Source organism: Nematolebias whitei, chromosome 6 (genome assembly GCF_014905685.2).
Source record: "Nematolebias whitei isolate Nwh7 chromosome 6, NemWhi1, whole genome shotgun sequence".
Lineage (NCBI taxonomy): Eukaryota > Metazoa > Chordata > Actinopteri > Cyprinodontiformes > Rivulidae > Nematolebias > Nematolebias whitei.
The window spans coordinates 18,558,528-18,573,507 of record NC_056503.1 but is presented as its reverse complement, the minus strand read 5'-3'; the positions used below and the strand labels follow the sequence as shown (position 1 = coordinate 18,573,507).

The window sequence follows — 14,980 nt, the reverse complement described above, 5'->3', positions numbered from 1 at the left end:
ACACACACACACACACACACACACACACACACACACACACACACACAGGTTTGTTTTGCTATCTTTATGGGGCCTTTGCATTGACTTCCATTCATTTTTCATTCATTTCTATAGCCTAACCATGACCTTTATCCATAACCTAACCATTACCAGTACATACCTAACCCTAAACCTAACACATCCTCAATTCACACCTTAGTCCTAAACCTAGCCCCTAACCCACCAACGGGACTTCTTCTTATGGGGCCCGGGCTTTGGGCCCCATAAGGAGAAGTTGGTCCTCACAATGCAGTATAAGTTGGGAAAATGGGCCTCACAAAGTAGCATAAACAAGGACACACACACACACAGTGGTGGTGTCCATGTCTGGGTTATTAATACATAGATTTAAACACATGTAAGTTGTTTTGCCTTTTCATGCGGATATCTTCTTCCCATAAAACCAAAGCTACTACGGTTTTCTTTTTTTTTTCTCCTCTTATTATTACATTAAAGTGTGAATTGCCTTTTCCAGTATGCTAAATCTTCTATGTCAGTCTGATATGGTTCATCCACCTCGCTCTTGGTGAGAGGCTGTGATTTTGAGAAGCTGCCTCTGAATGCAGCATGCAGATGTTAAACAACCAGCAGCTCGTTCTCAGATTGTCCTCTTGTCTCCGTGTGTGTCCTTGGCTGATGTCCAGATTGCTGCTTAGATGAAGAGGCCTTGTCTGGTCGGCTTGGTGTGTTGCCCTCCCCTGCCATGGCGGCGCCATATTTTCCCACATTTCTCCTCCTCATATTTCTGTCCTCCCTAACCCTCTTGCTGCTCATCTTTCTGCCCTCTGTCAATCCCTCTCTTCCGCTCACATCCTGGTCTCACTCCTCACCTTGGCCGGAGCCCTCCTGCGGGCCAGGTCAGTCCTGGGCAGTGCAGATCCATGATGGTCCTCAGCCTGATGGAGAGGATGGGGAAGAGGAAACTGTGCACCTGGATGTGATAGCTGAAAGGGTAAAGTACTTCATCAATTTGTCTGAGCTAAAACTGTTTTTTTATTTTTATCAAAACAATACTAAAATATTGTTACATTTTATTTTAACGTAAATATTTAGAAATTATTCATTATTACTATTTTCGTGGTTTTTTTGTTTGCCTGAAACAAGTATCTCAACAATTGTTTTTATTTATATTTTTTTGTATAAAGTGTTTACAACAAAATTTTCTAAAAGCAAGACCCATTTTTTCTGTATATTTGCTAACTGAAAATTCAATTGGATTTATAGCTCGTTGTTTGTGTAGTATCAAATCTTTGGCTTTCAAACTTCAAATAGAAGTTAAAACTAACATAGTCTAAACTCTTAACTAGGCCACACTTATCGGTATCATCCTGGTTTATTGTTTACCGTTATCTTCTCGAGCTCAGGTGGCGCAGCAGGCTGGTCTACAGAACCAGGGCCAGATTGGAGAGCTGGAAGGCCACTACCTGCTGTGCTCTGTAAAGTCTGGAGCTGAGTCTTTGGGAAGAGTCTGGAGAAGAAGTGTCCAACCAGCTGACATTCTAGCAGCACATCCTCATGTCCTGTGGTACTCCAAGGAGAGAGTGCTCAGCCGCTCAAAGAGATCAATGAGCTTCAACGACCCCAACTATCCAAAACAGTGGCATTTGGTGAGTTCTGGTTCTGGGATAGTGTTTGTGCCAATTTAGAGCTGCTTCAAATGTCTAAGAACCAGTTTCAGGTTTCCACAGCTGTCAGTCAGGTTTTCTGAACCCAAAAGAGGTGTGAAGCAGATCGCCCTCATCAAGAGCACTGCACATTAAATGAGGGACAAATGTCTCCATATCATTTTCAAAACATCAGTGACAATAAATAAATAAACCTCGATAATTAGTTTGTTTTATAATCTTGCGGTCAGGTGGTCACATGCCATCACGTCTTTGAGACTCAAAGTTGGTTAAACTTTTCACATGCTGACTGTTGCTACCTCGCTTTGTAGCACCAAGGCTCGTCACAGGTGGGTTTGCTTTAGACCCTGATGCAACGCTGATGCATTGATTCTCAACTACAAAAAGATGGACTGCTCCCTCTGTCGAGTCGGAGTCTCTGCCTCAAACAAGGAAGCTCAAGTCTCTAGGAGTCCTGTTTATGAGTGTGGCAGGATGGAGCAGATGGACCAATGTTTCAGGACTTTTGCTGTAACGAGCCTTTCTTTGGTCTGTCATGGTTAATAATCTGAACTGAAGCTCTGATTAGGATTCCTCCTGGGCGCCTCCTGGAGGTTTTATGGGCACGTCCCACTGGGAGGAGACCACCCGGAGAAGACCCAGAACTTGCTTGAGTTATTATTTATTTCCTCTCTGGCCTGGGAAGATCTTGGGATGCTCCAGGAGGAACTGGAAAGTGTTGTCTTAGTTTTTATCCTGACCTCTTGTCTCCACGGCCAAACAGATAAACAAGAAGATGGATAGCTGATGTTTGTTTAGCTGTGTTTTGTCGTCTACATTTGATAAAATACCATATATTTAATTTGTAATACTCATTTAATATGCTATACTTTACTATAAGGGGCATACTGTGTTCTTTCAAAATAAAGCAAAACAAATGCTCAAGTAAGGAAAAACATTCAATTTTATTCCAAAAAAGTTAAATCTGGTCCTCTGGACATTCAAAAAACCCCAAAACAAAGCAAAACAACAAAAAATGTAGAAACGTTTCGTCTCTCGTCCGAGAGACTTCTTCAGTCTGAGGTGCTGTTTTCAGGAGCCAGGCAGAAGGAGAAATCCCACACAAGACAGGCTCTAGAGCAATGTGGATATCCTAACTGGGCCTTCCTGAAAGCAGAGAAGAAACCCAAACAGGACTCCAGTCAGCCAACAGGTGAAAAGGAGGAACCCAGACCCAGACCAGTGGTCATTCCGTATGTTGAGGGAGTATCAGAGAAACTGAGACGTTTATTTTCTAAACATAACGTCCCAGTGGCTTTTAAACCCCAAAATACATTACGGCAAAGACTGGTTCATCCCAAAGATCCAGTCCCCCGGCACAAACAGAGTAATGTTGTGTATGCTGTTCAGTGTCAGGAGGGCTGTGATCAGTCTTACATCGGGGAAACTAAACAGCCACTGGCCAAAAGGATGGCCCAGCACAGAAGATCAACATCATCAGGCCAGGACTCTGCGGTCTACACTCATCTCCATGCAGGCCAGCGGTCACTCTTTCAAGGATGAAGATGTTCACATCCTGGATAGAGAGGAACGATGGTTTGAGAGAGGAGTAAAGGAGGCCATCTTTGTGAAAAGAAATCGTCCATCATTAAACAGGGGTGGAGGCCTCTGGGTTCAACTGTCCCCCTCTTACAATGCTGTTATTGCTAGTATCACTCAGCCCTCTGTGAACAGTAAACAGCCATCAGTGTGCTAATGATCCATTGTTAGGCTGATGGTCCTTCTTGAGCATGTGATCAGCTGGTTTTGGTTGTCAGCAGCAAAACTGGTTGATCCACTCTGAGAAGGTGCTATTTAAGAGACTGAGCTGAATACAGCACCTCAGACTGAAGAAGTCTCTCGGACGAGAGACGAAACGTTTCTACATTTTTTGTTGTTTTGCTTTGTTTTGGTTTTTTTTTTAATGTCCAGAGGACCAGATTTAACTTTTTTTTATTTTTCTACCTGGATTATTGAGCATGCATCAGGATATTCAATTTTATTATTTATAAAAGTATATATTTTTTATTTTCATTTCGTTTTTCAATTTATTTTGTGCTGCACCCTTTCCTACCAGAGTTATGGCTCTTTGTTATATTTCATAATATAAAGAAACTTTGTCAGCTCACTATACAGCGTGCATTACAAATTTTTACAAGTTTTATTTATTCTCAAAAGTTAAATCAAAACCTGATCTCAGTAATAACGACAATTATTGGTTTAATTTCACTCAAATCTTTGAGCTTTGCCCGATCCTCTCATTTTATGAACTAATTGTGTTAGCCACAATTATATTATGAACTCAACAATGTTAGGCATTTAGTATTTAGTACATTTATGTATTTTTTGCTGTGTGCTTTGCTTGTTTGTTTCTGCTGTACAGCACTTTGGTTGGCCTTGTTGCTGTTTTAAGTGCTCTATAAATGAAATCATATGGGATGGTAACTGTTTGTTCCTGATTTTACAGCACAATCAAATAAACGTAGGCATGGATATCAATGTGACAGGAGTGTGGGAACGCAACATCACTGGCCAGGGAGTCACAGTGGTGGTTGTAGATGACGGCGTGGAGCACACCCACCAGGACATTCAGCTCAACTATGTAAGAAAACACGTCACAACAACCCATTCATCCATTATCTTTACCTGCTTCTTCCTTTTTGGGTTGCGGGGGTCACTGGTACCTACTGTATATCTAGCAGTCACTGGGTGAGAGTTGGGGTACACCCTGGACAGGTCTCCAGTCCATCACAGGGACACATAGAGACAAACAACCATTCACTCTCTCACTCACACCTGGAGACAATTTAGAGTTACCAATCAGCCTAACATGCATGTTTTTGGTCTGTGGGAGGAAACTGGAGTACCCGGAGAAAACCCACGCAGAGAGAGAACATGCAAACTCCACCCAGAAAGGCCCCCGACCGGGATTTGATCCGGCAACTTTCTCGCTGAGAGGCAACAGCTCTACCAACTGAGCCACCGTGCTGCTCCCAACAACCCAATGATTCAAATAGTTTTAGAACAATGCAGCTCTGAAATATAAAAGAGAAATCCAGTGGGTGTTCGACTCAGTATATTGTGCTTTTGTCAGATCTTTGACAGTTTTTTTTTTGTTTTGTTTTTTAATGTTGTTGTTAAAGTTTAGTACCAAATCTACTTCAACTACACTCCTGAGCTGAGCTGTGCGTATCGGAAGAAAGTTTTAGGAACGTTGGCCTTGATAAACCAGGAAGTTGTATTGTCGGGTGAATGTTGGTTTTGTCACCACCGTCACGTTTCTAGTTAAACCGGTTTGGTCCCAGTACAAAATAAACTTAAGGTGTGAATCCAACGCTCATATGTCCCCCCTCTTTAGAGTCCCGAGGGCAGCTACGATCTGAACTCCAATGACCCGGACCCAATGCCTCACCCAGATGTTCACAGCGACAACCACCACGGGACTCGGTGTGCTGGAGAGATCGCAGCCGTTCCCAACAACAGCTTCTGCGCTGTGGGCGTGGCCTATGGCAGCAAGGTGGCAGGTACAGTGCAGCCAACAGGATTAAGTAGCATTGTTCTGCTTTACAATGGTCATGAAAATACCGGCTTAGAGGTCCCCAAATGTCAGGCTGCAGTCAGGATCTGGACCCACATCAAATCTTGTTATTTAACCCAGAATGGTTGTTAAATTTCAAAAGAGTTATAAATCTTTCTTAAGCATTCCCAGTAGTAATTTACAGTGACATGACTTTGTCAGCCTTTACAATAATTACTTCCCTGTGCCTTCCTGCAGCTGTTTCTCTCCCTCTGCAGAGAGACACATGCCTGATAAAATAGCCACAAGTGGAAAAAAAAACAAACGGCGTGTCTGTCCATGAGGGAGGCAGTGCTTAATTTATAAACCAAACAATGATGGAACACAAATAGCAGTGTAAGACCAAGGTTCACTGAGGCCAACACTGATACTGGAACACGCACACAGCACAACGCTGAGGCACACAAATGTCAAAATACCAAATTCATATTTATAATTTACTATTAAACACTTTGTGTGATTTATAATTTATAAGTGTAGCCTACTGAGTGCAGGATCATTTCTTACCTTACTAGTCATTTAGTATGTCCCACACCATGGCCAGGTGCACCTCCTCATCCTCCTCCCTGCTTGTTCCTTGTCTCAGTGGAGAAGCCCTTTTTTGTAAAAAGGAAAGTAAACTGGACTGTCTTTTCGACATTTTGATCGCTGTTATTTTGACAAATTGGCGCCGTTGTTTTGATGCGTGATGCACATCACATGATTACCCATCAGATGTTTCTCGTTGTATTTTTAATAATCAAAACTTTATTAATGACCCACTTAAACTGTAAAACTGATGTGCAATTTGGTTGTGCTGTTTAATTATATTTTTGTGTTTTTAATAAAATTGCCCATGGCTGAACTTTTAGGGGCGGTGATTTTTTTTTAAGGGTAGAAACAGAAATGCTTGAAGGGGCAGCTCGTATGTGATATTAAGAAGATCGTAAGTGACTGTTGTGTTTAAAATGAGTGTTTATGTAATTATTTTCAGTTTAAATGGCCAATATAGGTTTTATTCATTCAAGGCAAGTCATATTTGTTCATAACTTCATTATTACTAAGCCTGAGAGTTACCAGATCAAAGCAAACTGTTACTGGAACGCACCCTTTCAAAATAAGAGAGTTCCTGGATCCTGTTCCGGCAGGATCCGACTCAAGCCCTGAATGGACGTACAGTAATTGCTTTGTTCAGAAACAGGCAATTATTACAGTCTGCAATTAAAACATTACTGCAAAATTAAACCAAAATCATTTGAACAATCGGACCCAGGTCCACTCACTGACTGTCCACCAACAAGCCTCGATGATATAAACAGAGGTTTGTAACAATGTCACCTGGAGTCACCTGGTCTCCAGGAGTTTTGAAGAGAATTTTAATTGAAGACTTGTGGTTCTTGGTTGAAAGTATTTTTCTTTCTGCTCAGGTATCAGAGTCCTGGATGGCCCCCTGACAGACAGCTTGGAGGCCATAGCCTTCAACAAACACTATCAGGTCAATGATATCTACAGCTGCAGGTAAAACACTCCCATCCCATTTGTTTGGTATTTTCATCAAGAATCAGATATTTATAATACTATATCACTAAAAACATGTTTGGCCCTGTTTCCTGTGCATTATGTTTTAATATTATGGTCTTCAGGTGTTTCTGTTGTTCTGCTCCAATAGTTGGGGTCCAGATGATGATGGACGCACTGTGGACGGACCTCATCCCCTCGGCATGGTGGGACATTTTGTCCACTTCTCTTTTTGTCCTGCAGTGGGCGGTAGAGAGCAGCATATAACTTGTGTTACTTAAAACACCCCAGTCAGTTCGTCCTCTACCTTCTATTATTTTTGATTTTCAGTTTATTGATATTTTTTCTCTACAGGCAGCACTGCAGCATGGGGTGATTGCAGGCAGACGAGGCTTCGGCAGCATTTTTGTGGTTGCCAGTGGGAACGGAGGTCAATACAAAGACAACTGCAACTATGACGGTTACGCCAACTCCATCTACACCATCACGATTGGTGAGGCGGAGTCTTAGCTTAGCTGTCGGGTCAGCTGTCTGCGTTTATGAGGTCCTGTCCACAGAAACAGTCGCTGTGTTTGAATGTGTGCTGCCTGCAGGAGCGGTGAACGAGAAAGGTCAGATGCCCTTCTACGCAGAGGAGTGTGCGTCCATGCTGGCGGTCACTTTCAGCAGCGGGGGGGCCACGATGAGGAGCATTGTAGGTTTTATTGATGTTTAGTGTTGCAAATACCTGAGTTTTATAAATATCACCAAGCAGTCCAACCACAGTGGGTTTTTAACCATTAAAATATATATCCTGCTGAGGGTTATTTGAAAACTGAGGCCTCGTGGGTCACTTTGACCCAAGGGCAGCAGGTTGGTCAAGGACCAAGCCAAACACAGGAAGGAGGAAGCCTTTAACCAGCTGAACAGTTGACCATGAGTTTAAGGATGTTAAACTTAAATTCCCCAACTTAGAACCAAAACTGAAAAATCAGATTCCCAGTAACTCCCAAATCTAGCTAATAGAAATAAGAGTTACTAAAAGTGATTTAATGCAGGGCCGAAGTCTCTGGTAGTAGAGAGCAAGCATGCAGCCAACTAACAAATCTGACTGAGCTTGTTCCTTTTAAAGACTCGTTAGCTCGGGACAGAAAGGACACGTTCATTAAGCACCCATAAGCTGACATGCTGCATAACAGATAACCAATGGATGTCAAACAAACTGGAATTATCTAGTTCGGTCTTTGTGTAAAATTATATATTTTAAGTCCCTGTAGAAAACCTGAGGAGCTGTAACTTTGTGACCAGGGCTTCCCTTCATGAGAACCAGATTTATTCCTAAAGCAAAGCCTGAGGGCGACAGGAGCGAGACTCGTGAAGCAGCTGACCTCTGTTTGTCAGTGTTTGTGACAGTCACCATGGTAACGCAGCTTGCTGCATGGACAACATCACTTGCGGGGAATAGATATTAGCCAGCACCCAGCCACGGATCCAGCACACTCCCAGACTAAGTGCTCATCACACACTGCCTGTGTGTGTTGGTCTTGAAAAGTGAGCATTAAGTTACAGGAAAAGCAGAACTTCAGTCATTAATTTACCATCTAGAAACAGTCTGAGGTTCTTTTAGAGCCTGGATCGCATGTGATATGTAAAACTGAATGAAGGACGCCAGTATCTGAACTAAATACTGAGTGTAAACACGTCTGAGATGCAGAAGTTGTCTGAAATTGACAGTTCAGGTGTCAAAGTGCAAGTAGAGTAGGTTGGAAAATTTCAGATGGTTCTCACTGAGGTTTGTAAATGAAGTGATCATAACACACATGAGACAAGTTTATCTGGATTTGACTGCTAGATCTCAACTCTTCATGATTGGAGACAAATGTACTAAAAATCTATTTCAATGGTCTTTATTGATTCTCTCGTACATCTTCAGAAATAAAAGAAACCCTGATATACTAACATTCCCCTGAGAGAAATTGGTCTTTCACAGCAGCAGGCAAGTTCAGAGTAAAAAGCATTAGAAATAACAGTCCTAATAACAAACTAAAAAAAAGCATCAAAGTGTAATGCAAGTTAACACTAATGTAGTGCAATGGTGGCAGGCTCTACTGCACATTCTTACATTAGGTGTGCACAGGTATAAGTTTATTGCTGTTCATCTGTTAATGCCTCCACATACTCGAGCGTACTTCACTCCTTAGAGGTTCGCACATACTCGAGGTGGACTCTGAAGTGTATGTCCGCGCAAAGATCAGTCTTTATGATCGCGTACGCATACTATGGTGTCGCACAATGAACTGCCCGTCAAGAAACTGTGTTCACATCGAAATAAGGACAAGACACTTTGTCGAGCTAAATGGAAGTACCTCAGGGACAGATTTGTTAAGGCAAGAAAGAAGATGAGAGGAAAAAGTGGGGATGGGGCAAAGGGAGGTGTCCCACCTATTTTTTTTTTCTATGCTCTCTTAGCTGGACACCTTCGTACCCGACCCCCATCGCACTCCCACTGACTGATAAACAGCTAAACTCGATCTCAAACTGACTGAATGTCCAGATGGTGCTATGATGCAGGTGCTGGTTTCCAGCATTGACCCTTCATGTTAACTGATCTTCATGTTCTTACAGACAACTTTACATTTGAACTCATCACAGAATCGTCAGCTTTGTTTGTATTTATGTATATTAACCAGCCAGCCCATCTGCTTCTCCAGGTGACGTCGGACTGGTCCATGCAGAGGGGGACGGGCTGTACTGAGGGCCACACTGGCACCTCTGCTGCAGCCCCCCTCGCCGCAGGAATGGTGGCCCTGATGCTGCAAGTCCGGCCCTGCCTCAGTTGGAGGGATGTTCAGCACATCATCGCCTTCACCGCCAGCAAGGTACGCCCGATCCGACATCAGCCGTTGTTTATGCACCTGCTAGAAACCAGAGCTGCTTAATGAAATGTGACTGCAAAATGAGTCTCAATGAGACGTTTTTCAGTATTGGGTTGCCGAGATGGTGTAGAGGCAGGGCAGCCGGCTTGGGACCCGAAAGTCCCAGGTTCGATCCCCAGTCACTGCACATCACGTGGCGTCTCTGGGCAGCACGCCTCACCCCCAAAATGCCCCCCGGGCGCTTTCAATAGCTGCCCACTGCACCACCTGGTGGTGGATGGGTTAAATGCAGAGACTAATTTCGCCATTGTATGGAAACATATTGTGATGACATTATTACTATTATTATTATGTTCAAAATTCTCCATCTCAAAGCTTCAAAATGACACGTAGTTTGTTGTAATTTGGTAATTTATTTTATTGATTCCCCCCCCACCCCCCTCCTTTTTTTTTCTGGTTGGAAGGTAAATTCTGTTAGGAACAAAAGAACAGACTGAGTCACTTTTCTTTAAAAACGGTCTTTAAATAAGGGGTTGTGTGGCCTAGAGGTAGACCCTTGAATTGAAAATGTGTTTGAATCCCACTTGAAGAGTATTGGTCAAAAAGTTTTCAGTACACACATGACCATGGATTTTGGTCAAAGCACTGAAAGAGTGTCCAGTCGACAGCCGCAATAACAGATTCATAGAAAGTTAAGGTTAGACGATGGGATATTAGTAAAGGGTAGCTGTATATAAATTATTCCCACTTCATATTCTCTAAATAAAGTCTAATGTTTTCCTCTATCAAAGATTCAAGTTTTTTTTATTGTCATTCACATCACATGTGGTACATGAGGTGGAACAAAACTAAGTACACAGGGTCCCAGTTACATCCAACAAAAATACTAATTGTAAAGAAAAACAGTAGTAAGATCCAAAACATGAACTAAGAAATACGCTAAACTAAGCATACACTAAGCGCTAGTAGTACAAAACAATGCACCAAACAACAACAGCAGCATGAACATGAGTCTGAGCAGATGAGGACGAATGAACACGGCAACATGAAGTAATCAGCAGCATGAGATCAGCATCATGGATAGTCAGCAGCACATATCGACAACCAAGTGGCATTACAGTGATTTTTTTTTTCAGTGATTTTCACAGTGATTATTCTGATTAGAGATTCATGAGTCTAACAGCTTCAGGGTAGAAGCTGTTCCTCAGTCTAGTAGTTCTACACATAATGCTCCTCAACCTCCTGCATGAGGGGAGCAGGGCAAAAAGTGTGCTGGGTGAGTGGGGTCCTTCATGATGCAGGTGGCCCTCTTCCTGCATCTGGAGGTGTAGATGTCTGTGATGGTGGGGAGGCTGACTCCAACAGACTTCTGTGCAGCCTTCACCACTCACTGCAAAGCTTTTCTTTCTGCAGCTGTGCAGCCTCCATGCCACACGTTGATGCTGGAGCACAGGATGCTCTCCACTGCACACCTGTAGAAGGAGGTGAGGACTGAGCTTCCCAGACCAGCTTGTCTCAGCCGCCTGAGGAAGTAGAGTCTCTGATAAGCTTTCTTGATCAGGCTGGTGGTGTTGTTGCCCCAGATCAGGTTGTCATTCATGTGTACACCCAAATACTACTAGCTGGAGACCACTTCCACCACAGATCCTCCTATGTAGGAAGAGGGCCACCTGCATCATGAAGGACCCCACTCACCCAGCACACACACTTTTTGCCCCGCTCCCCTCAGGCAAAAGGTTGAGGAGCATTAAGTCTAGAACCACTAGACTGAGGAACAGCTTCTACCCTGAAGCTGTTAGACTCATGAATGTGTTTATTCCTTCTGAAGTCCCCGACCATCTCCTTCGTCTTCTTCACATTGATGTGAAGGTTGTTCTTCCTGCACCAGCTCTCCAGGTGTTCCACCTCCTGCCTGTAGCTGGAATCACCATTGTTTGTGATGCATCCAACCACCACTGTATCATCTGCAAACTTTACAATATGACAGCCTGGATGGGTAGATGTGCAGTCATATGTGAGCAGAGTGAACAAGAGGGGGCTCAGCACACAGCCCTGGGGAGAGCCAGTGCTGAGGGTTATGGTGGAGGAGGAGAAGTTGTGGATCTTCACAGACTGTGGTCTGTTGGTTAAGAAGTCTAGTACCCAGTTGCATAGAGAGAGACTTAGACCTAGTGTGAGTAGTTTGTCCATCAGGGTCTGGGGAACCATGGTGTTGAAGGCAGATGTTAAGATCACAAAGAGCATATAGACGTACATCAGTGAATACATCAACAGCATTGTTTTTATTTGTAAACACTTTCTACATTTAAATGAGTTTTATGAATATTTACTTAAAAGTTTACATTTTGTTGAAAGTCGTTAAAGGTTCGTGGTTCTTTTTACCATGAAAATGGAATGAAAATAAGGATTGTGGTCAACAAATGATGAAAAACTTGTAATATTTCACATTTTAATAACATTTTTGTCCCCTGTTGTGGCGCAAAGAGGAGCAATGGGAAATGCCCTTTTCCTCCTGTTTGTCGGTGCATGTTGTGAGCATGATGTCTTGAAAACTACGTGAAGTATTGACTTCCATTTTGGTGTGTGGCTGCATCTAGGCAAGGTCACTGTGGCCCTCTGAAATGGTCCCGAGTTTTGTGGCGACTCTCCAGACCACTGGACTCTTCAGGTTCAGTATGGATTTGGTTTGGATAAATCGATGACTATCATCCGTGGACTTATCTGCAGCCTGCATGCATGTGAAACAACTTTTTTGCACTAAATGTTCACTTGTGCACATTACAAGTGAGTTTTGCTCTTTACACCCAAACTAGAACAATTTTGTCAGACGAGATGAGAGGCGGAACTCTGCAGCAACTCTGGACAGGGAAAGACGTCCCTCTTCTGGGGTAAAATGAACTTCATCTCAGTGGAGTTTTACAAAGGTTCTCAAATATAAAGGTGGAGCACCACCTAGTGGGCCAAATTTAGTATAAAAAAACCCGAAAAACATTACGTGTAGTAAGAAGAATGTTTCACTCATTCACCACCTCACTCCTAGGAATCTGAGATGCGTGGAAAGTGTTAATTCTGTGTCTAAAACTCTGCAAATATTGAACTAGGATCAAGGTTGGATTGGGATTTATGCACAGACCCTGCACTACAGTTGCCACCTTTTTCATCCCTTCTGGGTTTGCAGGTATGATAAAGGAGGGAGAGGTTGTTATATGCTGGTGAAGATTCTCAGTTGGAGAGGTTTTTGGGAGAGGTTGTTATCTGTTCAGCAGGGGGCGGGGCTAATAGTGGAGAGAGGTGGGGGTGTTTTGTCCCTGAGACTTCTTGTCTTTCCTGACTTTCTTTTCCTTCAGAAAAAGATGTGGCGTGGATTATTCATCATAACTCTGGTTTTGCTTGGCCTATCAACACAATTTAAAAACTGAAGTGTAGTTTAAAGTCTGTACTACTACTACTTCATGTTTGGGCTGCTGTTGTTGCACCGTATTGTTTTACATTATTAGTGTTTACTGTATATCTTAGATCTTTTAGTGTACCGTTTGGCATTCGTTTAGCGTATATCTTAGTTCCTTATTTGCTGTTTCTTTTTATATTTTGTAGTTTTGCTATTTTGGGTGTAGCTGGGACCCTGAGTACATAATTTCGTTCCACCTCATGTACCACATGGGATGCAAATGACAATAAACTTGAACTTGAGTACTTTAGACACAAATTAAAATGGAGTCTGTGAGAGGTTGTATCTTTCCCACCAGAGCAACTCAGTCATGTGGTTGTGAGGCTTCAGCGCGTCAATCGATTCTGGGGAGAGAGAGAAAAGTTTTGTCAGTGAATGTAGGCGTCGTCAGATACTTGAGCAGGAGGTGAAATTGTTGCCCGTTGCCTTTTTAATAAGAAGGCAGACGCTCCCTCTGCCCTTCTCCACAGTGGAACTCCCCACTTGAATATCTTGCAGCAAAAACATTTAGGTTTACTCACACTCCCTGTTCAATTCCTGTCCAGAAAAACACCAATCTCAAAACTATAGACATTCACTATTTAAATCTCTCAGCGGCGGGAGACATCAGCTATTTATTTTATTCTTTAAAATACAAAACCACTCTTAATCTTTGTAATAGGAGTCCATCAGAATCATCCCCTTCAGTCTGAGTAAAATAATACCATTCTCAAACTGTAGCATTGGACTGCACACATTCCCTCAAAGAGCAGCTTTATAGACCGCTGGCCGCACTCTGAACACCCCTGATGGAAGGTATTTAAGCTCCAGATGTTTTGGGAGTATTTTGACGTCAACACTGTCTAAAACTCTTATTGTGAAAGGAAGTTTTATGACTTCTGCAGCTTGGACTGGTTCAAGAATATCCCTCATGTTGTTATAGTAAAATCACACCCATAACCCTCGACTACAATACTTAAAGCTTCCTTCTCCAACAGTTGGTTTACAAAGTTCTTGGACCAGAACGTAAAGGTTCACCTTGTTTGTAACGTCTGTGTCTTTAAAAGTGTGATAGCAACGCTGACTGGCGAGAGAACGGAGCAGGCTTTCATCACAGCCATCAGCATGGCTTTGGTCTGCTCAACGCCTGGAGGCTCGTCAATGCAGCCAAGGTACGCAGCCATTGGTGTCAGATCACCAGTTGAAAAGGTTTATCATAACCTGTGTGTGATTTGTGTCTCAGGTGTGGGAGTCCGTGCCTTTCCTCGTCTCCTATCAGAGCTCCGTAATAAAGGAGAAGGCAGCCATCCCGGCTTACTCTAAGGAGCTGGTCCTCAGCTGGAACGGTACGGCGTTCTGTTTATCTCTGAGCTCTCTAAAGGACACTCGCTTGTCGTGTTTACAAATCGCACAGCCCATCCCTCCCTCTGCATGCCTGCTCCTCACTCCGCCTGTCCTTTTTAGGGAATGTTTGGGAGTTTCTGTGTTTGTTTCATTTTCTCTTCAACTTGCTTTTTACAACCCTCTTTAGTAGTTTTTGTTTATTCTCACCTCTCACCTCTGTTAATATCTCATATTCAGTACTGTACATACGTAATCTGTCCCCCACATTTTTTCAACAAATGCCCGTAAATAACTGAAATCTAGCTGAAACATTTCCTTTTTCCTAATCTCTCTTCCTGTCCTCCGTTGAACTTTATCTCCTTTTTGAAATTACATTGCAGTTGGTTGTTCAGCCACAGACAAATATGTCTTGGGTTTTTCTTGGACAACGTAAAGCTGCCAGCATTTACAGAGGAGACATAATAAAAAACTGATTTATTTTTAGGAAAACACTGCTTTAGCCCCCTTGTTCTGCTTTAGCCCCCTTGTTCTGCTTTAGCCCTCTTGTTCTGCTTTAGCCCTCTTGTTCTGCTTTAGCCCTCTTGTTCTGCTTTAGCCC

At 42.9% G+C, this 14,980-nt stretch overlaps 1 protein-coding gene across 1 annotated transcript in view; it reads left to right on the top strand.

The window, feature by feature from the left end:
- Nucleotides 1-722: 722 nt before the first annotated feature.
- pcsk7 (proprotein convertase subtilisin/kexin type 7) overlaps nt 723-14,980 on the top strand; it is a 21,736-nt gene continuing 7,478 nt past the window's right edge. Inside the window, exons 1-11 of the mRNA XM_037678087.1 lie at nt 723-991; nt 1,404-1,646; nt 4,150-4,284; nt 5,041-5,206; nt 6,666-6,756; nt 6,908-6,962; nt 7,111-7,249; nt 7,350-7,450; nt 9,447-9,614; nt 14,106-14,210; nt 14,282-14,384. Coding sequence (XP_037534015.1) covers nt 743-991; nt 1,404-1,646; nt 4,150-4,284; nt 5,041-5,206; nt 6,666-6,756; nt 6,908-6,962; nt 7,111-7,249; nt 7,350-7,450; nt 9,447-9,614; nt 14,106-14,210; nt 14,282-14,384 — 1,555 coding nt within the window. The 5' untranslated portion in view covers nt 723-742. The remainder of the gene's footprint in view (nt 992-1,403; nt 1,647-4,149; nt 4,285-5,040; nt 5,207-6,665; nt 6,757-6,907; nt 6,963-7,110; nt 7,250-7,349; nt 7,451-9,446; nt 9,615-14,105; nt 14,211-14,281; nt 14,385-14,980) is intronic.